Source organism: Pieris brassicae, chromosome 3 (assembly GCF_905147105.1).
Source record: "Pieris brassicae chromosome 3, ilPieBrab1.1, whole genome shotgun sequence".
Taxonomy (NCBI): Eukaryota; Metazoa; Arthropoda; class Insecta; order Lepidoptera; family Pieridae; genus Pieris; species Pieris brassicae.
This window is the reverse complement of record NC_059667.1, coordinates 23,000,028-23,026,157: the sequence shown is the minus strand read 5'-3', so window position 1 is coordinate 23,026,157 and position 26,130 is coordinate 23,000,028. Positions and strand designations below refer to the sequence as shown.

At 36.5% G+C, this 26,130-nt stretch overlaps 4 protein-coding genes across 8 annotated transcripts; 1 reads left to right on the top strand and 3 right to left on the bottom strand.

Moving 5' to 3' along the window:
* Positions 1 to 77: 77 nt before the first annotated feature.
* On the bottom strand, positions 78 to 5,320 carry LOC123706654. 3 transcript variants are annotated; one of them, XM_045655933.1, is made up of 3 exons: positions 5,075 to 5,320; positions 4,379 to 4,425; positions 78 to 3,546 (listed from the first exon to the last, which is right to left on the bottom strand). In XM_045655933.1, the coding sequence occupies exons 2-3, from the start codon at positions 4,416 to 4,418 to the stop codon at positions 257 to 259; spliced, it is 3,330 nt and encodes a 1,109-aa protein (XP_045511889.1). In that variant the 5' UTR covers positions 4,419 to 4,425; positions 5,075 to 5,320; the 3' UTR covers positions 78 to 256. The 3 variants fall into 3 exon arrangements, with proteins under 3 accessions (XP_045511889.1, XP_045511891.1, XP_045511890.1); XM_045655935.1 differs by having other exon boundaries at positions 5,112 to 5,320; XM_045655934.1 differs by lacking the exon at positions 5,075 to 5,320 and adding an exon at positions 4,895 to 4,954.
* Positions 5,321 to 12,732: 7,412 nt separating this feature from the next.
* Positions 12,733 to 16,213, bottom strand: LOC123707602. Its single transcript, XM_045657789.1, has 12 exons — positions 15,895 to 16,213; positions 15,644 to 15,782; positions 15,254 to 15,395; positions 14,849 to 15,012; positions 14,583 to 14,649; positions 14,356 to 14,488; positions 14,160 to 14,289; positions 13,881 to 14,075; positions 13,652 to 13,787; positions 13,375 to 13,582; positions 13,090 to 13,304; positions 12,733 to 13,009 (listed from the first exon to the last, which is right to left on the bottom strand). Exons 1-12 carry the CDS (start codon positions 16,002 to 16,004, stop codon positions 12,771 to 12,773), a joined length of 1,878 nt encoding a protein of 625 aa, XP_045513745.1. The 5' UTR covers positions 16,005 to 16,213; the 3' UTR covers positions 12,733 to 12,770.
* Positions 16,214 to 18,992: 2,779 nt separating this feature from the next.
* LOC123707477 (dysbindin-like) lies at positions 18,993 to 20,208 on the top strand. The gene is made up of 3 exons (XM_045657549.1): positions 18,993 to 19,603; positions 19,685 to 19,849; positions 20,016 to 20,208. The coding sequence occupies exons 1-3, from the start codon at positions 19,102 to 19,104 to the stop codon at positions 20,105 to 20,107; spliced, it is 759 nt and encodes a 252-aa protein (XP_045513505.1). The 5' UTR covers positions 18,993 to 19,101; the 3' UTR covers positions 20,108 to 20,208.
* Positions 20,205 to 24,464, bottom strand: LOC123707476. 3 transcript variants are annotated; one of them, XM_045657545.1, is made up of 7 exons: positions 24,108 to 24,464; positions 23,904 to 23,997; positions 23,607 to 23,715; positions 23,436 to 23,535; positions 22,238 to 22,335; positions 21,781 to 22,021; positions 20,205 to 21,705 (listed from the first exon to the last, which is right to left on the bottom strand). In XM_045657545.1, exons 1-7 carry the CDS (start codon positions 24,213 to 24,215, stop codon positions 20,464 to 20,466), a joined length of 1,992 nt encoding a protein of 663 aa, XP_045513501.1. In that variant the 5' UTR covers positions 24,216 to 24,464; the 3' UTR covers positions 20,205 to 20,463. The 3 variants fall into 3 exon arrangements, with proteins under 3 accessions (XP_045513501.1, XP_045513502.1, XP_045513503.1); XM_045657547.1 differs by lacking the exon at positions 20,205 to 21,705 and having other exon boundaries at positions 21,883 to 22,025; positions 24,108 to 24,463; XM_045657546.1 differs by lacking the exons at positions 23,607 to 23,715; positions 23,904 to 23,997; positions 24,108 to 24,464 and having other exon boundaries at positions 21,781 to 22,025; positions 23,436 to 23,476.
* Positions 24,465 to 26,130: the final 1,666 nt, after the last annotated feature.

Sequence of the window (26,130 nt, the reverse complement as noted above, 5' to 3'; positions counted from 1 at the left end):
AGTTATACTGCATATATCCATATTTAATGAACATTCGCGTAGAAATAAGAAAACATAAAGTCAAAAAGTTCTAAGCATACAGGCAGAATCAACTTTGTTTTACATCAATTACACTTTGTTAGCTAACAATATATTACAGTAATAATTGTAAATTATACTATATGTACATTACAATTTCTATGCTACAATCAAGGAACTTACTTTAACAAAGTACATAATACATTTATTTGAGACACCATTTTAGAAAAGATCACTTTTAAGTATTCGGTAACGGCTTGAGTGGGCCTAAACTCAACAAACCATCTGCACCTAAGGCTTGCAAATTTGATGTCATGCCAGAATTCATGTTATGAACTGATATTACAGGTATACCAAAGCATCCATTAGCCTGCTCTCGGTTTGCTAAGGGGATAAAACTATAGATGCCTAAATTACTGAGTCTCTTAATGTTATCGATTTGAGAGAGATCTACAACAGGTAGACCGAGTTCCTTGTTAGCTCCAGTCATGTTATGGAACACTCGTTTGTGATGCTGTAACTGCAATGACTTAGGATATGAAGCCGGACATTCGTCGCATTTGAACGAAGGTACTTTACCCTGTGGATGTGCATTTGCCATGTGGACTTGAAGCGAACTGTACGATCCAAACATTTTTTTGCAGATTTTACATGAAGCCATACCTCCACCCACCTTAGCTTCGGGAATGGAGAAATTACTGGATTTTGAGGTATGCTTAATGCTAACTCCGGAACCGAGATTAGGAATATGTGGTAGAGGTCTTTCTGGTGTCGGTGATCGGCTTTTCTGCTTCTGTTTGATGCTAATACCACGAGAAGCAAGGACGTTGGCCATGGCATTTGCTTCTTTATTTACAGTCTTTTTGGTAATAGAGATTTGACTCCCCAATTTATCTTTAGCACCCTGCACACTATGAATCAAGGGAAGGCCCTCTCTTTGTTTCTGCATGGCCATAACTTGGCAATCTTCATTGTCGTGTTTGCCGGGCAGCAACATATCAGGCCGTCGTTTAGTACCAGGTCCTCCTGTCGCTCCACCTGTACGTTTTAAAGGCATTCGTTGAGAAATTTTAGAACCACGGATTTGGCCGTGCACTTGCACCCCGGATCGTACAGACGATTTTGTGGATTGTGGCCGTATACTTGGCATTCGGGGACGAGATCCTTGCGGGCCAGTCGGCCCCGCAGTCACTCTCAAAGGAGGCGGGAGCATTTGCCCCATCGCTTGACTTGACTTTTGATCGATGCCTTGACCTGTACTTGACATGCCCAACTGACCAGGAGGAAAGGTTTGTACATTCTGTATAGTAACGCCGCTAGTGCTTGGTGGTTTCATTAGTCCACCTGGACTAGACACAGGAGCATAGGGTTGGGCCGGTGGTGGTCCCATAGCCCCAGGTTGATTCATAATTCCCGTCTGTCCATAAACAGCTTGTTGCATGGCTTGAAGTGGTGTATTGCCGGAATAAGCCATGTGTGGAGGATATGTATTCTGTGACATTGTACTAGGGTAGCCAGGTTTAGACATCTGGGATGGATATTGTCCATAAGGAATGTTTGAATCCATATAGTTTCCTGGTGCAAATTGCTCAGACATGGGCTGTCCATTCGGACCGTACATATTATTCGATGTGGTATAGTTAGGTGCACTTTGGTAAGTATTATATGGAGTTTGTCCAGGCATCATGACTCCACCTCCTCCAGGATATGCTTGTATGTTAATCATAACATTTTGTTGATGAGTGAATCCTGAATTGTTTCCTAAAGATGATAACTTGCCAACTTGGTCTGCTATTTGTTTTACTGGCAAAAGACTCGAGATTATATTTGGGGAATTGTTGTATGGAAGAAGACTAGAGGAAGCCACTAAACTTTGCGAATGTCCTGTCATTTTTCTATGATCTTCAAGTAAGGAGATATCTGTAAAGCGAGTGTTACAAACGTCGCATGTATGTTGTGAACCTAACTTATCAATAGATATATATTCATTTGCATCAGATATCATATTTTCTCTTTTACCCGTCGATATTAGACTATCAAATATGTCATCTGCACTTTTTTCAAAAATATCAACAGCCGGTTTTGAATCTGGTGCATTCCAATCAAAACTATGCTGTTTTTCTGTTGTTTGTATTGTGGGCGCTTGTGAAACACCTGAAGCTGAACTATGATTAGTTTGAGCCAGAGAGAATGCACTTGCAGAGTACGAAGTTGATGAAGGATAACTAACTTCTTCTATTTTAGGCGCAATTGGAACAAATTTAGTTTCAGTTTTTGGTTTGATATCAGGAGCTGGGGTCGTTGAAACAACACAGCAATCGTCATCCTCATCATTAGAATCTCCGTTTATTTCTATTACCGTGACCGGTTCTTCCGTTTTAGTTACACATTTTAAAGGCATTGTCGTTATTGGTGATGACAAAGTATCATTTTCAGTCTTAATTTTAGTGACAATAGGTGTTGAACTGTCTGGTAGAGTTGGAGACATTCGCTCAGTTTTAATCTGTCCCGAAAATAAAGGTGCATTTAATGGACGAGTTTCAGTAGAATCAGTTTCTTCTTTTTTAATAATTATGGTCTCCGTACTTGAATTAGAATGCGGTCGATCTAGTTCAGCTTCAGGATTTTTTTCTGCATTACAATTCTGACTTTGTAGATTTGCTCTTGTTGGAGTTTGTTTAACTGTCGGTCTCGCCCGGGGCTTGGCTTGTTTTATGATGGGCGTGGCACCGACTTGATCTTCTACCTCATTAAAATTTGTGACTTTTAAGGTTTTTGAGAATTTAATAGTTTTACTAGAGTTTGAATCATCACTTTCAGAAGGTGTGCGCGACTTGATTTTGTCATTACTCTCTTCTATTTTAAGGTTGTTGTCATTATCATCATCATCATCGTTTCTCTCATTTTCACTTGCTTCATCCTCATCATCTGAGGCTTTGAAGTCTTTCAAGCCGTTGACCACTTTAAATGTATTTGTATTACTTCCATCTGACTTTAATGTTAATTTAATACCTCCTAATTTCCCTAACCTTTGCATAACATCACTTTTGTCAGTATCTGGCTTTTCTTTTTTGATTGGAGTTGCATTATTTTTTATTGTCAGCCCTAAGCTGCTTAATTTGTCTAAAGCCGAGGTCGAATTTGGGAAATTTTCATTCTTTTTAATTGAAAGGCCTTTGTTTTTAAGTATTTCTGATATATCTAGCTTCTGAGGTGTTTTTGGGTTTGGCATTTTTGGCAAAGTCGACTCCTCTTCATCAAACCAGTTTTCGTCTTCTGAAGGAGGCCCGTCTTCGTCGTCAGAAGGCAGTTTTACAAGTTCCACATTTGGTAAAGAAACATGCTGAATGAGATGATTATATAACTCTTCCCTATCAGGAAAATCTAATTCACATGTGAAGCAATAACACTCTTTCTTTAGTTTCTTAATCAGAGCTCCAGTAGATTGGAGCCTCGCAAGGATGTTAGCAACATTATTGTTAACTGGCTGCCTTTGTTCTTCTTGATCGGGGTCTACATCATCTCCATCTGGAAAAAACAATTACTCAAATTCAAGTATGTATGTACTATTTATTTCCAAAGGCTGATTTACATTACACTAACAAGTTTCCGAGTTTGCTGTTCATAGTATAGTTAATTTTCTGATATGATAATCATCTCTGAGCCACTCACCACAACTAACAGTCAAATGGGATGGAATTATATTTTTTTTAAATTGAATCTCTTGTGACTGTTTGTAGTTAATGGTTTAAAAAAACATGTAACTGATGTTTCAGTGGTTTTTATCATCAAATGGATAATTATATATAATAGTGATAAGCTAGTGGTAGCGCACACCTTTCCACTAGTCAATATAATACAAATTCACAAGTAGGTAGTTAAAAGTACTAATGTTTTTCTACAGTGAAACATACAATCAATACTTAAACAGTAAAAAACTATGTTGCCAAAGCAAAGTACTTAATAAAAAGCAGTTCTCATCATCATAACTACTAGACAATCAAATTTAATTTATTTAAAGAGCATAGAAAATGAAAGTGTATCTTTATTCATACATGTTGAAGTTCAGATGTTCAAGTTACATACTTAGAAAGTTAACTTTATAATAAATAAAAACTCATCTCATTCACTCACACTCAGTTAGCATAGTGTGAGTAAATTATTTAACATTAGATTACTCACTCACTAGTTAGCATTAAAACAATATAATCTCTAGGCCAGACAAATTATTTTGCTTATTTAGAATACCTTAAAAATTTACTTGAGCTATTATGACAAGTCATAAGTTATGATGATTATAACAAAAGAATATTTTTACTTTAGGTAGGTATGTATATATGATTAAGATTACAAAACAAACCTGACTGAGATGAGGGATAGTCAGAGTCCTTGTTAGCCATAATCTACCTGAAAATAAACATTTCATGGTATTATGATAACTAAAAAGGAATATAATAACCATTATTGCATTGCAAGACTTATTATGGATTTAATTAATTCATATTATACTCTAAAGTAGGTGCATGTGCACAATTTTCGGAATTATTAATTAACTCAATGATGTTAGATTATATCTAAATATTATTAAAATAAATAGTTACTACTGTTGGTTCACTACTTCAGTATATTTATATCAAAACTGTTTCAATTTAAACGATAACAGAAAATAATAGATACTTTTGTATATCCATTTAAAAAGTTCCTTAAAAATGCAAAAATATGAACTAAAATAATGTTAAGTTATACCCAGTTACTACTACAAATTATCCAAAACAATGTTATTGTTTCGTTGTAGAATTTACAAATCACTCTTGTTCTCACACCTTTTAATAGAAACTAAACAACAATAATCATGCAAATTTATAAAATGTTTTACCGGGCTAAACAAAAACAATCCAAGACAAGTTTTAAGTCATACAGAAGAAACATAACAAAAATACAAAATGGCGGAAGTTATGTTATTCTGCTTTTGTAAAGGTTATAACGTAGTTAAATGTTTAAATGCTTTTTAGCACTCCTAATAGTAATAACATTTAACACACTGAACACTACTTACATCTATAAAATGGTGAGTTTTCAAAAATTAATCATACATTTACACCGAACTCTAATTCCGTCTCAAAATGCTCATTGCTCACTGATGCTCATTGCATGAACGGTCTGTTGTCGTCTATTTCGCTCACACCCATGCGACACACGGCGATGATAGTATGGCTGTGTAGCGCATGGCAGTACATTTTGCATGATAATATTCGGCAACAATATTGTTGTCCTTATCACTCTAAGTAAATTCTATAAGCTCGTCTTTTTCTACAGCGTTTTATTCACTGTCTTGCATGGTGGCAAGACAGAGTCAATTACGTACTGACAACTATATGGCAAATGGTATGCTTGATAATTTGAGCGGAATCGGTAGCATAACACGAGCATGAATGTTGAACAATGACCTTGTTTGTAAAGAGTAGTTTCGTGTCGAGTAGGTAAAACTCAGCCGAGATTAAGAAGTACCTATCTGAATAATAATTAACAAGACTTTTTATAATAAAAATATTTGAGTAAATAGGAGGCAAAATATAAAACTCGTTTTGTATAGATATAATATTGTACAGTTTGTAATGACTAAAGTGACCATTTATTATTTGACTCAAAACGGGACATTGGTTAATTTAGGTCAAATAATAAGTAGTCAATAAAAAAAAACATTTTTTTAAAAGTTATTTCTTAAGAAAAAGTAGTTTATTTATCAGAAGAACAAACCCGTTCAAAACGGGACGTCTGGTCATGTTAGTAATGACATATGCCACGTAAAAGTCTTGCTTAAAATGGCTATCCTAATTCCTACTGTTATGTATCTTTATAATTAGGTATGTACGAAACAATTCCTTCACATAACGAACACAGAAATAAGATAATAATAAAAATGCTAATCGACGTTTGACAATAAGCTACAAATAAAAGCATCTATTTATACCAAAGAATGTCAATCTCCGAAGACATATTAAAAACGGCGAATTTTAATGACGCAATCGCTATTTGCCAAAAGTCCTATTAACATACAAAAATTAATGAAAAGGTAAAAGAGAACTGAATAGCTCAGAAGAAAGATCATATGTTTTCTACAAATTTATTCCTTGAACTTTAAGGCTTAAGTTAAGACTTGACTTATTTTCCTATATTCAGAATGCGTCCACAATACTTCGCCGCTTTCTTGAGCCGCGCACTTAACTTCGGACCACGTCAACCTAATGTTTTGTAGGGTTCTACACCTACCTTAACCACAACTGAGCGTCGCCTGGATTGATATGGGCGCCTACCTTTTCCTTATTTTTGGGGGGAGTCCAATCTAGTGCCTGCTTGGGCTCCCTACGAAAATTGTATCTAATCCATTTCAGCACCGTTCCTGTAGATATTCATTAGAAAACTTCTCAGGCCAGAAGAATCCCAGGATCTTCTCAAATTTTAATTTAAAGACATGACTAGTACTGACACGAAGTGGAACAAATTCTGATATTATGAAGTCGTAAGGCAAGCCGGTTGTCCGGACACGGGAAACATAACTGAACAAACATGAAGGGCTATTAAAGAAACAAAGGAACTGCTAAAAAGTGCCATCGATTACGACCATACAAAATACCGAAAAGAATTTTTTGTGCCGCAGAGAATATGACGCTTATCTCAGCTCAACATGCCAGGATATTGATGAACATGCGCATAAATTTCAAATTAAAGAACTATAGAAATATGGGCTATAGAAAGCGATGATGGTAGAATTCTAACCGAGATGGACGAGGCTACGAACAGGTAGCAATCTTATTGTGGAGCCCTTTACGCGTCCATACGTCGTTGTCTCTCTTCCTAAAATATGGCAAGGGGGCCGATGACTAGCCGTGCGTGATATTCGTGAAAGGGTGTTACTTGTGGTGACTGGTCGTATTTGAATTTGTGTATGCGGTGATGTTAGTGATTTCAACTATGTATTTGCGTGTTGTTCCTGTAAATGTAATTACGTGCTCCTATTTTTCGATGCTGATAGAAGATCTATGACATTCTGAGACAAATCTCTGTTTTTAATTTATTATTTATTACTTAAGATGTCATATGTAATGGTTGCAGCTTTAAAAAAACAAAAAGGTAAAACAAAAAGACTTGGCGATTAAAGCAGAGAGTTTATTGCCAGTTCTTCTCTTCCGTTCTACGCCCTTGATTTGAGAACTGGCAGTAAATGTAAAATAAGAAGCATTTAATGTAAAAAAAAAATTGATGTTTATAATTGCATTGTGTTTCCTATATGAATAAATGATTTTTGACTTGACTTTACACCGACGATGCAACAAGAACTACAAATATTCGATCCATAGATGAGCGTTGTATGGAACCCTATATATTAGAATCCGAAATAAGAGATGCAATGAATAGCTTAAAAACAAGAGATGGTAGAAACAAAAGCGCTGGAGAGTTAAAGAATATGTGAGATCAAGCGATCAAAGTTATGCTTGATCTATGTAATCAATTATGGAACTACTGGATGGATTTCAGATTAGAGGGCGTTGCTACTGATTCTAATACACAAGAAATTATCTACGTGCGATATAGGTGCGAGAAGTATCGTACAGTTCGCTCATATATCGTGCTAGTAAATAATGCTTTTCATAATTAAGGGCCGCTTGTAATCTTTCCCCCAGTACCAAATCTCCAAAGTACAAGCTGGGTTTGTTAAAAGTCCAGGAACGAGAGAACAGGTTGTAAATGTCAGGAAAATGATCGAGAAAAGCCGTAAATTTAATAAATGTGCTTGACTGGTTACTCCAAAGTATTAGATTCCGTAAGATAGGACTACTTGTGAACCAGACTACATGAAATGGGAGTACCGCAATATCTTGTCATATTAATCGCAAACTTATACCAAGGCGGTAATTCTACGGTGAGAGTCAATGACGTCATCTCAGGGCATTTTATGCCAAAGGAGGGAATAAAGGCAGGGATGACTTCTATCTTCATTTCTCTTCAATATATATGGCGAATAGCCTTAGACGAATGGAAGGGTGCATCATCTGTTGGCGCAATGATTTCAAATCTAAGATCATCAGCGGATGACACCACACTTTTTGCAACATAATAATCGAAATTAGCAGAATTATTCCATAGAGTTGAGTTTTATAGCAGACAGGGTGGACTAACCAATCAATCTTGGATCAACTCAGAGTACGTACGAGACTCAACAATGTGCTTACTTCTTACTTACTTTAGTCATATCGCCCGTCGTAAACCAGATAACCTGGACAAGCTGATTGACGTTGGCAAGGTGGAATATCTCCCCTTAACTACAGGGAAGCTACAGACCGAGCAAGTGGAGAGATATCACTAGCAGGATATCAGGATCCTTTAGCAATAAAGAATACGACTAAGAAGATGGTGCAGTAAAGTGTTTTTGCCAAGGATCAAATATAAATAGGTAGCAGTTTTTTTAAACGCCTTCTACTCGAGGATATTGGATGTTTGTAATCTAATGTTGTGTGCTCCCTTTCGTCCACTTTTGAAATATCTAAATCATTCTTACGGAGTCATCCAACATAGAGTTGCTGTCACCTTACTTTCATATCAGTACAAGTAGCGGCACGAAACTCTAGCGCTGACCGTTATTGCGCAGAAGTAAAAAATAAGGTACCTGAGGGGGGCTAGCGGAATGAAGAGCGGGCGCGCGTAGCATCGATTGGCTCTCCAGTCGCATTCCGTCCCCCGCACCGATACGACGCCCCGCGCACATCCCGTGTACAGTCGCGTCAATAACAACAGTTGTTACGTTTTGTTGTTTTTTGTTACGTTTGAATTTGTTAGTGTTTTGTTGTTTGTTATTTGTTTTTAAGTTTGTTTGTGACTTTAGAGTGAATATGCCTAGAACAAATACTGTTTTGAAAAGACAAGCCAGGAAAATGGTTTAAGACGTGAATTTGTTTTTTTAAAAAGGGAATTTAACGAATTAATTGATTCTTTGAAATAAATCCAAAGTGAGATTGACGAAGCTGCAAATACTTTGTTCAGTCATTCGGACAGCAACATTGTAAATTTGAGCCAGATAAAACAAACTGCCGAAATCATTAAGGCAGGAAACATAAAGTTTAATAGTATAATCAGTGAATTAGGTAAAACCCAAAAAAGGACAGCAGAGTCAACAAAAACGTCAATTGCAACGGTAAGAAACATCTCCAATCAAGCCAAAAGTTCTGATTTGATCACAGTGTTTAGAACACCTGGCAAAAAACGTTCCAGAACATAACCGGTCACAAATATCGATAACTTCGATCAAGGAGTAATACAGAGAACCATTCATAACTTTCACAAGACAAATAATGAACTTCCTACCATCGGAAAGCTTAAACAGCAGCTAGAAGATGACATAAATTTCAAAGGTTCAGAACGAAGTCTTCGGCGAATAGTTAGGAGTTTGGGATTTCGGTGGAAAAACACCGAAAACAACCGGAAAGTGCTGATTGAGACTTCTAATATACGTTTGCAACGTATCGAATATTTAAGGAAAATAAAGCAAAATCGCCAAGAGGGAAAGCCTATTGTTTATACAGACGAATCTTACGTAGATTCATCGCACTCTTCTTCAAAAGCCTGGACCGATGGTACTACTAAGGGGCTTAAGAAACCTATTTCGAAAGGACAGCCAGTTGTCATTGTCCACGCAGGGTCTGATACTGGGTTTATACCTAATGCGTTGCTGACTTTTAAAGCTGGTACCAAATCAGGTGACTACCACGACAATATGAATTTTGAAAACTACGAAAAATGGCTCCGAACCCAATTAATGCCCAACCTACTAGTTACGTCGTGGTAGTCGACAACGCGTCCCATCATAATAAGCAGTGGGATCGCGCACCAACCTCTAATTCTAAAACAACTGACATGCAGGCCTGGCTCACTGAAAAAGGTATACAGTACGAGGAAACACATTTGAAACCTCAGTTATACAATTTAATAAAGATCAACAAAGATAAATTTAAAACATTTTCGATTGATTGAATCCTAGCTGAACGAGGTCATCAGGTACTGAGACTACCACCATACCACCCCGACCTAAATCCGATTGAAATGGCATGGTCGAATAATAAACATTATGTAGGCAGCAAAAATATAAAATGGAGTGTCAGTAAATGTATAGACCTAATACAAGAAACGATTTTACTAATGGGTACATGGGATTGGCAAAAATTGTGTAAAAAGGTGAAGGATATAGAAGAGCAATATGCAAAGAGTGATCATGTCGTGGATTTGGTAACGGAACAATTCATTATTCATGTCGATGGAGATAGTTCCGAGGATAGCAATGAAAATGACGCTAGTGCCGACGAACGAAGCAGTCCTGAGCCCGGGCCCTCAGTAAGCAAAAGGCCTTGTCGCGAGACCATTGAAGGCGTGATACCGTTCTCTGATTCAGATTAATAAAAGATTACAAATAATAAGATAATGTTTTTATTTTTCTATATCCCATAAACTTGTTAAAATATCTTAGGTCTTTTTTGGAAATACGTTCTATGTACAGACACTTTTTTACTGTATTATTATATCTTATAGATAGGTAATATTACTTACATGTAACGCGACACGCGACAGTAATCATGCGCAGCAGCTATCCTTCACATTTCGTTCAGCTTAATATCGTTATTTAGGTAATCATTAATCAAAGTGCCACATAATGTATTGCGTGCGCGACAGTACACATGCGCAGCAATCCCCTCCACGTATCGGCCAGCGCTAGACTTACGTGCGCTGCCTATATGTGTGTTTACTTTCTTGTATATGTTTTGGAATTCTTTATTACAGTTCCACCGCAAGCATGGCATGTACAAAAAAAGACCCGAAGAATAGCATCGAAAGTTCAATCGGGATTGGACGGAGTCGATTGCTTTCAGTAGCTTAGGAGCACTTCCATTTTGTTTAATTTGCCATGAACAAACAACATACTCGCACACAATATTATTCGAGGATTTTTATAGAAGTTTCAATAGCAACTGATGGAGCCAGAAGTATGACGGAAAAATAAATAAAGTGATAACAACAATGGGTTAGAATAAAATAAACCACGAAAAAAATACGTTTCATTACCTAATAGACCAAGAATGAACATGAAATAATTGATATCAATGATTGATCAATGAAAAAAACATAAATGTCCCTGAATTAGAGATTACCATTACGGCAAATGGTAGCAAACATTTTACTTTATGGTGGATATAACGGCGAAATTAAATAAGCTGAATCTAGAACTGCAACGAAAGAGAATTCAAGCCCGTTTTATTTATTATTCGTACAGAAGCGGTAAATTACTTAATTTACAATTTCTAAACCATCGGTTTCCAGCCCCTCATTGCTATTCCACCTTAAATCGTTTTCGCCGGAAAACTTATACAGATTTAAAGGAAGGAAAGCTGTACTTCATATACCTATTAGAAAATAATAAAGATAATGTTTTTATTTCTCGCGATGTAGAAGTATCTCAAATTATAGCCTCTTAAGCCACCTCATAACGTGTACAAATTATTAGCTTATCTATGTTGACTAAATCAGTCCATTAACCATCCATTCCATTAGGTACTTGTATATAAAGACTCAATCCGTAACATACCTACGTTTTTCACACTTACTTTTTTATGCATATAAAACACTTTTCGGAAAACAGAAGAAAATATCTTAACAGAGAACAAACCGTGGATTCTAGCTTAAAAATACATGTCCTAGTCAGTAGTATATTTTAACATTATTAGTTACCCTAACACATATTGTCTGTCCGATAATTGAGTGGAGCTTTGGAATGATGTCTTAACAACGAATTATTTTCACAGGTAGATTTCTTAACAATGCCTTTTATCGCTGGAATTTGCTTTGATACCATTGAGTTTTATCGGTAGTGATACCTATAATATGGGCGTTTTAAGCATTTTCTAATGAAATAGCCGAATAACTTGTGACTATTCACCAACAAACTCTTTAGGAAAAGGAAATTTAAGTTCAAGGTCAAATTCAATTATTTAAAGGCAATACATTTAGATGAATTCTTTAAGACGGTCAAACAAGATGTGGTTGGCGTTCTGTAAACGTTAAACCTCATTAGCTTTAACATTGCAGTAATAAACATACTGACCCGTGTATTATCCCAAAAGAATCTCCCTCGTGTCAATCTCTCGACTCTCGAACACTTCTTGGCACAACAAAGAAAATATCGTGGATTCCTGGATGGCTTAAAACTGAGATGGCAAAAGTTTGTTTCAATCTTTCCCCGCTGGGGTAAGATCAGTATATATATAACAATTAGCTGTATCTTTGTTAAATAAAGGTCACTAAAGTCAGAAGTGAGTTTTCAAGGGAATAAAAGCTTTGGACTTCAAACCGTAGACGACATCTTATATTAATTTTAACGATTTGAGAAAAAGTTCAATCTTTCCCCCGTTTTGCACTCGCATCTATATTTTTTTATTTTGCACTTATTTTCTTTGTTTTGGAATCGATTTAACAATACGTTATTGATATTATATAAAAGTATAGTTTTTGCTCTTTACTAATCAAAGACAGGTTAATATTCTACAAGAGGTTCAAACACAACTCTGCTCATCTCATCAAAAAACCGTCCAATCTCCATTATTTGCTAATTGTCAAATTCGTAAGACCTTAGCAGAAGAGTGCAGTGGGCAAACGTACAATGAGGATTTGACAAAGGGTAATAATGCACACTTTAATTGAAATTCTGGTTATTACTTAGTTACAATGAATGCCTTAGAAAATAAACTCTCGTAGTCTGCGAAACTCTTCCCGTCGACGGTTCGCGTGGACGATATATAGTTCTTCATTTCGTTTCGCGCCCAAAAGTTCAGGTTTTCTTCCGCAATATCTAAATTTTTGCTAGTTCTCTCCAAGACGCCCAAGTTTTCCGCGATTCTCTTCTTCAAGCGGTCCTCGAACGTTTCGTCGGCTCGAGATCGGTCTCCGATATCTAAAACAGAAGCGACATTACATCGGACGACGTCCACAAAATCCGTCCGAATCGGCCGATCGCAACGGGTGGACCCTCACCGAGGCCTCCTTCGCCGGGCGCATCTCCCGACTTGAGTCCCCTCGCGACCTCCTCCAGCCTCCGGACGTCCTCCACGTCGTCGATGATCCGCGCCAGGTTATATTTGACACCGGCGGCCGGACACAACGGCGGCGCGACGTCGTCGAGCAGCCACTGCCGTCGGAGGCGTGCCGTCGAGGACTTCAGAGTTTCGGAGATCCACACTTTCTCGCCGCTGAAAACTCATTTTAGAGACAGGTCGGCATACAAAGGATGACGAAAGCTTTCGTCTCGAAAGGCGATACCTTTTCAAAAGAATTTTCCTGTTCTTCTCTAAGCTGAAGGTTCGGAGGTATGTCTTCAGTTCATCGGAGTGAGCGATTCGATGCATAATCGCGTCGGAGGCGTCGAGCTCTAGACTCGGGTCGCGTCCGTTCGTCTCCCGCCGACGTGTCTCCGAGAAGAACTCGTGCAAGGCGGCCACCGACTCTTGCGGGAAATTGAATTGACCATCTGAAACAATCGACGCTTTGAGTCTGCCCCGCCCTGCCCGAGTCGCCCCTTCGGGTTTCAAAGGGTTACCTTTAATTAAATCCTTCGCAGAATTCGTATGAAACGCTCGGAACACCCTGGTGAGGCAGGTCTCGACGCCACTCATTTTGTGCTCGGTCGCCTCTTGCGCCGTCAAGTACTTCACGAGGTCGTTGCGCTCCCTTTCCTGGAGATAAATAAATATCAATCTTCATGGGTTCGAGAGTTTTATGCCGTTCGAGTTCAATCGGGTCTCAATTTCTAGGGAAAAACAACTCACGATATCCCCGTCTGCGTCTGCGACTAGTCGCCTAGTCGTGCGACTGTCGTCGGTCGCCGGTTCTTCCAGAGAGAAAACTCCGCGCGAATGTTCCGCGTCGTCCAGCATTTCCTTCAGAGCCGAGACTTTCGCTCGGGCGCAGGCTCTCTCGCAGTTTAACACTAACAGCTCGCACGACTCGGAGCTCATATTTGCCTGAAATTTCAATAAATTACTGGTCGAACGCGGTACGACACGGTCACCGAACCGATTCTTACAACTGGATGCTAAAAATATTACCCCGAGGAGTTCAATATTCGCAGCGAGTTGTTTCTGGGCGTGTTTTATGTGTTGGCGATTCTTCATGCTCCGCAACGCCAAGGAGCATTGCGCTCTCGTGGAGTGGGACACCGCAGCCTCCACCTTTCCCCTGCAACGACAATTCTCACTAAACGATACATTCAAACGGTAGAGCTCATTAAAGCCGTCAACTTACACATCTCTAACAACGTTTTCTCTTTTCTCGTTATGGGCCATTTCTAGCTCTCTGACTAGTGAGGCTCGTTTTTCATTTAAATTATTCCAAAGGATATCTCCACGGTATTTCACTAGCGATTCTAGAGTTTCTTCTGTAAATAATCATACCATAAGTTGTATGTGTCCCGATAAGTGTTCAGAAAATTGTTAAAAGTTCACATCAGAGAATACAATGGTGCATATTACCTGAATCAGTACTGGTCCGAGATGTCAAATTTTGTTTTATTAACCCCATACACTTCTCAAGTTTACTCTAAAATTGAAATTTTAAATTACAATAAAGTTAACTAGTGCTCAAAATGATGTCTTTTTATAAAAGCACATTTAATTCATGGAAGCTTGTTGTAAGCTTTAATAAAAAAAATTGTTTTGTGATTAACAAGAAATACTTACATGGACATTATATTATTTAGTTATTTTTTAATATATCATGATACATATATCATAAATACCTCAAGATCGTCACTTGCATTAATATTGCAAAGTGACTTGGCAATATCTCTTGTTTCCTCTAAGTGTTTCTTCTTCCTCTCAAACTCTGCTAAAACTTGTTGCAGTAACCAAGAACGTCGTTGCAAATCCTCCACTTTAATACTTAATAAATTTTTCTGTGTAACTAGAAGTTAGAAAGTTCTCTGACTACATAGAAATAGACATCTTTTATAAAGTTAAATACAATTAAATTCTGAATGACTTCAAATTTTAAAGAACTAACATATACCTGTTTGTCCTTGTTGTGACAATGACAAACAGGATTAATTACAGGAATTTTAATAGTAGGCAGAATTGAGAGACAGTTGAAAGTTCCATTAAAATTAAGTACCAGTACCAGTACCAGTATCCTGACCACAACTTACACAAACTAGATATTTTATCCACAATAATAAGATCATTGTGTGCTTGAGCAATTCTTGTTTCCATGTCTAATAATATCTTCTTTCCTTCAATTTTCTGCTTCCAAAGTGTCAGTTGTATTGGTTCAATAACAGATTGTGTTTCCTATGAGAAACAGTCAGTTTATTGCCTAGTAAATGTTTTTTTTTATAATTACAAGTCATATTTTAATTCTGAAGAGCATAAATAATCAATTAAAAAATATTTATTATAAATTAGAATAATAATAAAGAAGCAATATTTCTTTTTTCATTTTGTTATGGTTAGATAGTTGTAACTTTAAGTGACTTGGGCCCCAATGTATTTCTTTTTCAGAGAACATCAAAAAATATACTTAAATAAAAGTAGAGAACCTCATTAAATGGACATCTTTTTCTACATTTTGAAATGTCATCTAGGAAAACTTGTAGTTGTTTGTTCCTAATAACATTTTTAGAGGAAATGTGTTCCATCATACTCTTCCATATCATATTGTATTGTCCACGACACAATCTAGAAAAAAATATCGATAATAAAAAGTTTGGATTACACCTAATTCATTGATAATAACGATTCTACCAAGTGCTCACGGCTATTTTCATTATTATATACTTTGGGATCTTACAGAGGCATTTTGTCGACAGAAGGCACGACGTCAGCGGGACAACCCATTGAAAGAAGCCATTTCAAAAACTCTTGGGGTACTTCTTCACTACGTAATTTCCTTACATTCATATTTATTCCTTTAGTAGTATAGTAGGGTAGTTTAAAGTTAATTTATTCAAACTTATAAAGAGTCAGCACTAAACATAATCAAAAGACTTTTTGTTATGATAATATTTATCTTAAAACTAACACTATTAAATAACGATACAAAAGTAATTGTAAATAAAAATTAGATTCGTTATCGTTATATTTCAGTATTTTCAAACTGCAATCAACAGAAAAAAAATTTTGGAGTTTATGATTTGGTATCTAAACCAATCATATACGTTATATGCATGACGTTGTTTATTTATACTCTGTGATTCAATTACACACCTTCACAGACAACCTAAAAAAAAATGCGCGAGCACGCTAAAATATCAAACGATAAAATGTTTGCAGCCATTGTGTCAAAATAAAATAAAATAAAGTTCTTTTTTAAAATTATGGCAATAGTTAAAATAAAGTTCGTCATATTTAACGTAGGTTGCAGTGGATTTCATTTGTTCAGTGTTGTTTTAAATGACGAAAATATAAGAATACATGAAATAATTTGCTGTGAAACTGTGTACATCTGTTTTTCTTATAAGACTATTTGTTTAGAAAAGAACTTCTTTTCATTTCTACCATATAATTACACAAGACATCTAATTAAACATTTACTTGACTTTATAAGATTTAGTGAAAAAGCATCAGAATTTAATAAATGAGTTCATGAACTCCAATGTGGTCCTGACCACCAAGCTTAAGAATACACGAGTGTGTTTGCTTTGGCAGATGAACATTGAAGATTTTTAAGGGTTACATTTGCTTAGTACCTATAAGATTATCTGTACTGGTTTAATTACTATTTGTCATTAAAGTAAATATGGTTTTCAATTACCAGTTTGTAAATATGTACGGCTGAATGAATAATATACATATTATAAGTAGTTCTTTTATCCTTAGATACCGGTTTTCCGAACACCCAAGTCACAAGATTAAAATAATCGACGCACTACTGTGTCTAATTTCATCATATAATTTGTGGCTTAAGTAATAGATAATAGTGTAAAACACGATAGCATAATGACATCCTTGAATTATATAGTACTTAGGGTTTAATATTATGTAAATTAAAGATTTCTCGTAAAAGTCCAGTGTCCCTCCCTTTTATAACTAATCAAAATCGTCATTCCGTGATATGTTGTTTTTATCAACTGTATATCATGACAGTTAGTTCTTGTTCTTAGCACGACGACATACATGATAAGACTGTAATACTACGGACTCTCGATAACAATTATAATTTTCAAAGTTAGGCAACAATATATTATGTACGTAGTTGGTCCCAAAGTTCTGTCACTTTTTTGCATGTTTAACTATCGTTTTAAAACAAAAAAACAATCACTTACCATAATATTTCATGTTGGAGTGGACATTGAAAGAAAACCGAATAGCTGTTATTTGTTATTATATTTGCTATATTTGTTAGCTGCGTTGCACCGCTCTGGGCACCCGCCGAGTACTAATCTCAAAAATATAAATATAACTACTGATAGGTACAATTAAATCTATAGTGTTGAGGACAAGAAAAGAACTGCCGGCCACGCTCCGCACGAACATCAGCAGTAATCAAAGCTATCAAAGTGCGGATAGCAAGAAGTCCTGTACTGTCCTGTCCATAAGTTGATGGCTTATCAGATTGGTATGAAGGAAAACGGTAAAAAGGTTTTAAATGAAGATCTTGGTCTACGAGCAATAAGGCTTAAAAGATCGCAGATGTTGTTAAAGCGGTACGCGAAAAACCAATATGGACGTGATATCCTGTCTACGGACGAAAAAAGTTTCGATATTGAAGAGAAGCACAATAAACAGAATGATAGAGTGTATGCTAGGAGTTTTGAAGAAGAAGGAAATAAAGTTCCAAGGGTGCAACATGGACATCATCCGTCATCAGTAATGGTCTCGTTGGGAGTGTCCTATTACGGGCCAACTGATGTTCATTTTTGGGAAAAGGGGGACAAAACCAGTGCAAAAGTATACCAAGAGACGGTTTTGGATTGGCTTGTTACAGACCTGCCCAGCACCCTATTTGCGGGACATCACTTCGTGTTCCAGCAGGACTCTGCGCTTGGACACAAAGCCAAAAAGACTCAAGCCTGGTTTGAGCGTCAAACCATCGACTGAATTAGACATGAGGATTGGCCTTCCTCTAGTTCGGACCTTAATCCTTTGGGCTATAAAATTTAGCAGGTCTTAGAGAGGAGGTCTGTGATAAACCACATAAAAAATTGTAGAGTCTTAAGTCATCTTTAAAAAACAGTAGTCACTGAATGAATATGATGCGTGCTGCGACGGACGACTGGCGGCGGCGCTTACGGGCCTGTGTTACAATTAAGGGAAGTCATTTCGAACATTTCGAATGCCACGTATATTCCTTAATTAATGTACTACAAATTGATATATCGCTCTGTAAACGTGCTTTACGGAAAAGTCGGAAAAATGTATTATGTAAAATAATTATAAGCTTATAATAATACATAGCTTCAATCCGGTAAAAAAGTGTGATCTTTCAATGTGTAAAAGCTATGTTAATAAAAGACAATACTATGATATATCACTCATTAAAATTTGATCAATACTTTTATTTTTATCATTATTTCCACTTATGACAGTACTACGTATATTATTGTTTAGAGTGAATTTTGGGTGGTGGTTATAATGTTTTATAAGTTTGGGATCCTTGAACATAGCTCTGCTTTATCATGAGATAATGATGAACGTTATATATGGGTTTAAGTGATTTAATAAAAAAATAATGTTAAATGTTCATATTAATTAAATGTATCGGACCCAGCTGCGACCTAAAAAAAGAGATTCGGTTTTTATAAAAGAGTAGTTAGTAGTTTATAATATAAGAACTAGCAGTAAATGTAAATTAACTATATTCATAAATTATTTTCGACAAAGTAACGATCTAATTAGTTATCTGTGGCGTTGATACTTTTTTTTGACCACAGCGTGCATGGTGTTGACTGTTAATGCTGTTCTATTTGATCAGTCAATTCTTAATAATACGTGATGACAAGATTTTTACCTTTTAAATTTGTTTTGATTCTCTTTCGTTCTTAGTTGATTCTAAAGAATGCTAGGCAACCTTAAAGAATTTATTTCAGTCGTACAAGATGGCTTAAGTTCAAATAATAATCTTCGGCAGACTCTGCAAGAGGTACAGAAGGTTACTAATATATTTAAAGATAAACAGAAAGTTTCCAACGAAAAAGTAAACTTCGGGGCTGGTGGTGCATTATTAGAAAAATATCATGAAGAATGGGCTGAACTACATGAATATGCGGACAAAAATGCAAAAGCCGCCGAAGAAGTAGATAAATTGATCCTACACTTACATGAGATCTCGAATAAACGTTTAAAAGCTGCGACAGAATTTTCAAATAATATAGCTTATTTACCAATGTTAACAGCAAGTGTCGCGCAGTGTATGGACAGTCTAAAAAATGTACAAATATTGTTACAAGAAGTTGAGGAGCAACTTGTTGAGTTTGAAGACATAGTAGAAACAAATAATATGGAAAAATGGAAGCTGGATCATCATTATGAATTAAGTCTTTATAAGAAGAAGAAAATGAGTAAGTACATTTTATACTCTTAGGTTATTCATGTGTTCTAATGATTTTTTTTCATTTTGTGACAAATAAAATCATTAACAGCACAGCTTGAAGAAACAAGAACACAATTAGCAAAAGAAAATGCAGAGTTAAATAACAAAAGAGAGAGACAACAGTTTGCAGAGCTGCAAATAAAGAGAGAAACTAGTGCAGCTGCTTTCCAGAGTGATGTTGCAAGATATTTGACCAGTGGCAGCTTACCTTCGGGTTAGTATTTTTATGTGTTTTGGAACTTGTCTAAAATAGAAGCAGAAGTTGTTTCTATAGTAACTTGTAACTTAGGTTTGAACTATTGTGCTTAATCTTAATACAATCTTTAAAAAAAGGTATTTGATTTCTATATTAGAGATATATTGTTTTTGACAAATTACAGGTTCAGGACCTCAGCCATTGCCAACAGCACTTGAACAAATTGAATTGGATGTTGATAGTTCAGACTTAGAAAAATTCTTAGAAGAAAGGTGATTTGTTTGGATAAATCCATTCATATTGGTAGTTATTGAAGATAGAGTATATTTATAAATGTTTTTGGAACAGTTGGGAACAAAATAAAATCTAGATATACAAATAAATATAAATATTTATTTTTTCATAACTCAACATCTAAGCAATTTTCAGTGTAACATTTTCATTATTTGAAATTGTTTTCTTAAATATCAAGTAAAGTCAAATACAAAAATATATATACAAATTATTTATGACTAGTAAAAATATGTTTTTGATCACATTGATAGCTTCAAATTGTTACATTCTCTTACTTGACCTCATAAACATACTGAACAATTTTTTGACTATTCTAGCTTACATTAATTTGCATGTTTCTATGTTTTTCTTATGATTGGCTGTAAATCTCCTGCACCATGGGCCGACATTTTAAATTTTCCAGTTAAGTGGTGCTTAATACAAGGCCTGTCTTTAACAAAACCTGGTGGTTCTCCGAAGTCATCATCTGAAGAAAAATCCGAAACACAAGAAGACAAGTGTCTCTTTTTTGGTGGCATCAGGTGAAGTGTCCAATGCATAGCACCTTTATGACTGGCTTTATTGTGTCTGGATTCATAATCTGTGTCAGACGCAGCTTGAAGTGACTCTGATTTGTTCTTTTTAGAAGCTTTACACAATCTGTGGTTCAGTTCTTTTTTTTCCCCCCTATGGGGGACATGGCAGTTTTTTAGATTCGTTACGCTACTGTGCCCTCTTGCATTGAGATCCGGAAAGTTTTGGGAGTAAATAACAACGCTATCAACCGATTTATCCTTTTGAAATTTTAATGATTTCTTGATATCCATGGTAGAGTTGAGTTTCTTTTCTCCAGAATTACCACTACTGCAGCTTGTGTTACTGTTACTTGTGTTATATTGTTCTACAGCTTCTTTTTCTAGTTCTTGAAATTTAGAATCAATGCTTTCGTCTGATGCCTTATATTGTTCTAATGCTTCTTTTTCCAGCTCCTCAAATTTGTTATCTACAGTTGAAGTTCTTAGGCGTGTCTGTAGTACAATTTTTGGATTGAGTTTTAAAATTCCCGGTGAAAGCTTGTTTATTCTTATGCAGCTTGCTGCTATGTTTATTGGAGGACTCATGCTAAGGACGGTGCTGTAGAGTCGTTTCTTTCGTTCAGAATTTGTAGTCGGAGCTGTACTAGTAGAGGCCATTTGATCATCTTTTATCACTATTTTATCTCTTAGTTTTGGGCTATCTGGCTTTTCTATGTCATCCTCGATGTCTTGGTTCGATCTTTCGAGAGGTTCTTCTGGTGTTTTAACATTTTCAGTCCTGTCCAATTCCTCATCAGTTGAAACAGGCTGGGCTTGTGGTTTTGAACGTATTTTTGTTTGGTTATACTTGTTAGGTTGCTGGGGATCTTTCGGCCACCATATGCAGCGTCTATCTGAGCATCTTAAGGGTCTCTGTCCGGTGGGAGCGTATCGGCTCACATTAGTTCCCCGGTACAAGGGACACCTGGCCGCAGTGGCTCGCATTAATGCCTGCATACTCGCGGAGTAGCGGCTTATTGCACGCTGAAAGTCAGCGCTCGGCGCTCTAGGAGATTCAAAATGGAACTGTAACAAAAATAGGATAGGTACTTGAGAGATGTAAAACTTACTAGCTAGTTACTATTGAGTCGTTGAGCATACCTTACAAGTCGGGTCACAGACTAGTTGCGCTGAAGTGTCCAAAGAATAGAGGGGCGGAGGGGGGGCCAGGGCGCTGAGTCGTCGGGGCTGTCTGCGGCGTGCCCTCATCTTCCTAGAGTTCTGGGGTGGAGTGGGCTGTGGCTTTGGTTCTTCTTTCTCCCACAATTGACGTACACTCCGCACTCTGGCCTCCAGGCTCGCCTCCTCTAGATTCCGTGCGCCAATCGGGCTCCAGCGCTCGCTAGCTGCCGATTGGTGCTCATTAATACTAACACAGGATTAACTATCATAGCGCACAGTACTCTGCACTATTACATCGCCATTTTTTCCAAATAGGTTAGGGTACTTAGGATGTATCACTAAGACGGCTGAAACTTAAGTAATTTTGGTTTTCGTTATATATCTCGGGAGCTTCATATACTATTAAATATGTATAAAGTAAAAAAAAAGTACGCACAAATCGTCATCAGCTGGTATTCGGTACTGCCTGCGTCGTCGTGGCACCATGCTGCGTTCCGAGGGATCTTCCATCAGCTTACGAAACCAATACTCAACCTGGAGAAATGTACTTTTTCAATTCTTATGAGGCTTCAATTTAATCCTGATTTAATTATCCTAACTGAGTAGTGGATTGATTTTAATTGTACACATTTAGATTTTTTTCATGTACATTCTCACACAAATATATTAACAAATGCGACGGAATCGTAATTTTTCATAACTCATGGGTTGCTAATCTGTTTTAGACGAACAGATTATCTGCATGTTCTATCAAGAAAATACCTACCAATATCGAAATTTCTGTCATCTGAAAAATCTTAAAAATTTACATGAGGCTGACACTTCGGTGGGTAATAATACTCATTCATTCATGTAGGTAAACAAGTAGACTTATGAACGTCAGAAAAGAAGTTTGAATTGTGAATTTACATTTACTACCAGTTCGCAAGTCAAGGGCGTAGAGCGGGCAAGAAACTTTCCGCTACTATTTTTAATCGCCAAGTATTGAGTCATACAAATTGTTTGAACTGAATCAATCCCAAGGATTTGGATCATTTAAATATTCGTCAAATTTCAGGACACTACTGCTCGATACATCCTTCTGATCCACATACATTCAGGATAGTGTATAGTGTTTCTTACAGCATATCGGTATGCGGTGGAGTAGCATTGTCTTCAATTCTGAAAGTGGAGCGCACCCCACATGCCATTCTTATGATAATCTATAGGAAACCTTTCCGCTAAACTTCAAAATTGTTCAAAGCTTTTAACTGTGAGACAATTATACTTAATAGCAATATGCAGACTATTTTGGAAACACAAATTCAACAAACAACGCAAACCCAAAAAACGCACTTTCTTCGCCCAACGCTTTTGCTCCTTCCGAGGCTCTTTCATCTTTAACCACTTCCTTAAAAACAAAATTATCACTATACATGCACAATACTAAAAATCTCAAAAAAGGTAAATACTGTTTATATGTTAAAAGGAAGAGACTGACTGCCCAATCCTAGTGTCCCCCACACAGTGCTTATTGTGGATAATAAGCTATTTCTTTCTTTCAATACTCTTATCACTATTCATAAAATAGTTTATACATATGTTTAAAATCTCGGGAGAAATAAGAGAAAACAGCAAAAGCAAATAAAATTTACCTCTGGTAACATCCAGCATTCGGTGACATCGGTGTTGTCGTATCCCTGAGCGCAGTAAGGGCGAATCCTGATGTCATTTGGGTTTGTGTAGCAGCTCTCTCTATGCGACAAGTTATATTTATATACTATTACTAGTTACTATATTTCAAGTTTTCCTGTAATGGTATATACCTGTGTTCGTCGTAACAAAAGTTTCCATAAAATTGAGCCAGTCTAGATTCCGGTATCACGTCTTTCACACTTCTTTGCCCACTTGCTCTGGCATTATCAATGTGTTTCTCTGGAATTCAATGATCATATAGAAGGAGCCGAACAGCTCATTTTTAGCCCCTTTTATAATAATAATAATAATTTTATAAATCTATGGTTAAATACAGTTTTACAGCCATCGGTGCATGGTGGTATGCCATACATAGAAAAATTTGGATTTGGAAGTCCTTATAATAGAAGATGTATTTAAATCCATACCCGCTGCATCACATCGGTTCGTTGAATTTTGCGAAGACTCTATCGTATGGTCCTGTAATATTTGCGAAACACGGCAGTGTTGTGCCAATAGACGCTGAGGACAAAGATTAAACGTTAACGCAAAAAGGACGCACAGTCGTAGTGACCATTATAATTGTCTGCGACGCTAGGAGGAAGAAAGCGGAGGAAGTCGAGTGCGGCTACCTGATTGGCTATGATAAAGTCATCTGGTGGTTCGGAGGCCCAAGTGAGGTCAGCACAGAGGGCTACGTGTGCCCAGGCCGGCGTGTAACGATCCACTTCGAAGCTCATTCAATGTGACATCTCAAACAATTCGTTTTAGAATAACAATCAACAAATATAATAATCACTAATTTTCAACAGATAAACTAACGATAAAACTGTAAATAAAAATGCCAACAATTTAAAAGACATCAGTAGTTAAATCTACAATAACAAAATTTTCCACTTTTTTGATACATGATAAACATTTTTTTTATTTTTTATTTCAAATCGCTTTTCGAATTCGTTTCCAATGATGATGTGTGTCATCTCGATGGCTGAACGAGATGTGCGAAAGTGATAATATACTCATTGAATCGTTGGATTCTCTAAAGAGGTCATTTATTTCAATATAATTGGTATTTTTTATGTAATACAACAAGTAAACATAAGATTCGCTGGAGCTTTTTAATAGCTTGAGGTGTTTGGTATGCAATACTTAATAATTCTTAATGAAAAATTATTAAGTTTTAATAAACCAGTAAACAATAAATGTGACTATGCAGTGTCTTAAGTATCGAATCATACACGCAATATGAATAGGTAAGCGTAGCGCCCTTTCTGGCCTTTATCTCAAAAACGATACCGGAATTATGAAAAAAGCTTTCGGTATAAGATAAAAAAAATATCTACCATTCTTATAACAAACTACCGGACCCGATAGACGTTTTTCTGCATGATATATCAAGAGATTAGGATATTAAACAAAGTAGGAAAATACCGACTTCAGTGCCATCTGTCGGGCTGATTTGTGAATCTAAACCATCGGAAAAACGCATATAGAAAAACATACAAATCAGTTCAGCCGTTTAAAAGGACTTCAGTGACATACACACGTACAGTAGAATTATATATATGTAAGCTATCCTATCTATTAAGTTAGATCACACTGCACACAGTGTGCAAATTTGATTGAAATCGGTTAAGAGTCCATAGCTAACAAACAACGTGACGCATATATATATATATATATATATATATATATATATATGCGTCACGTTGTTTGTATATATAATACAAAACTTAATATATATATATATATATATATTAAGATGTCAATAGTAAGTGTAACTTATATACTCTTAACTATGGCGCTATATTTGTAAACGTCAGACGTCAAATTTCAATGTGAGATAACCTAATGCTATGAAACTCTTAATAAAGAAACAGAAACACCGAACATATGTATATATATATTGTTACGAGCTAGGGGATCGGATAGAAAATGCCGTGGATTTCTTCAAGGGTTTATTTCTTGAAAAATCAATGAGGAATTTATGGGCACAAATTAATTGCAGAGAAGCACTAATTACACACACAAAACAATCACTAATTACTTCACTTATGCACTCTTCACACTGTACTTTATCACTTGTATTCACTTTATTCGCACTTTATCGCTTCGGTGTTCTTCTCGTGTTATCGCATTCAAAACTAAAGGCGACTAGTCGCGTTTCGGCTCGCTTATATATCCCTGGGAATAATTCTAAACAATATTCGAGAACTTTCTAGGCGGGCTTGCTACTGAGTAGCGATTGCACAATTCTAGAACGTCCGCACTCTTTGTCTCTTTCGCACGTTGCTCCGTCCTTGTCGTACGGCGTTCTAGAGTGCTCAGTCTAGTTTCGAGAAAGTTCTGATCTTCTCTCTCTCTCTCTCTCGTATCATTTCGTCCTTGTGTCACACCTAGAATGTTCGGTTTAGAATATTCCTTCATCAAAGGGGTATACCTAGGCCTGAAAACGCCTGAAAACGGGTCTCCTGAAAACTGCACCATCTACTACACATGTTCTGAAACCGACTGAAAAAAGGTTTCAGCTTCCTGAAAACTAGGGTAACATTATGGAAATTACAATTTTCTAATATGTGATTGACCCTCTCCTGAAACGGTCAGAAATCATATTACAGCCTGCTGAAAAGTTCTCTAAGTAGTGGAAAAATCTAG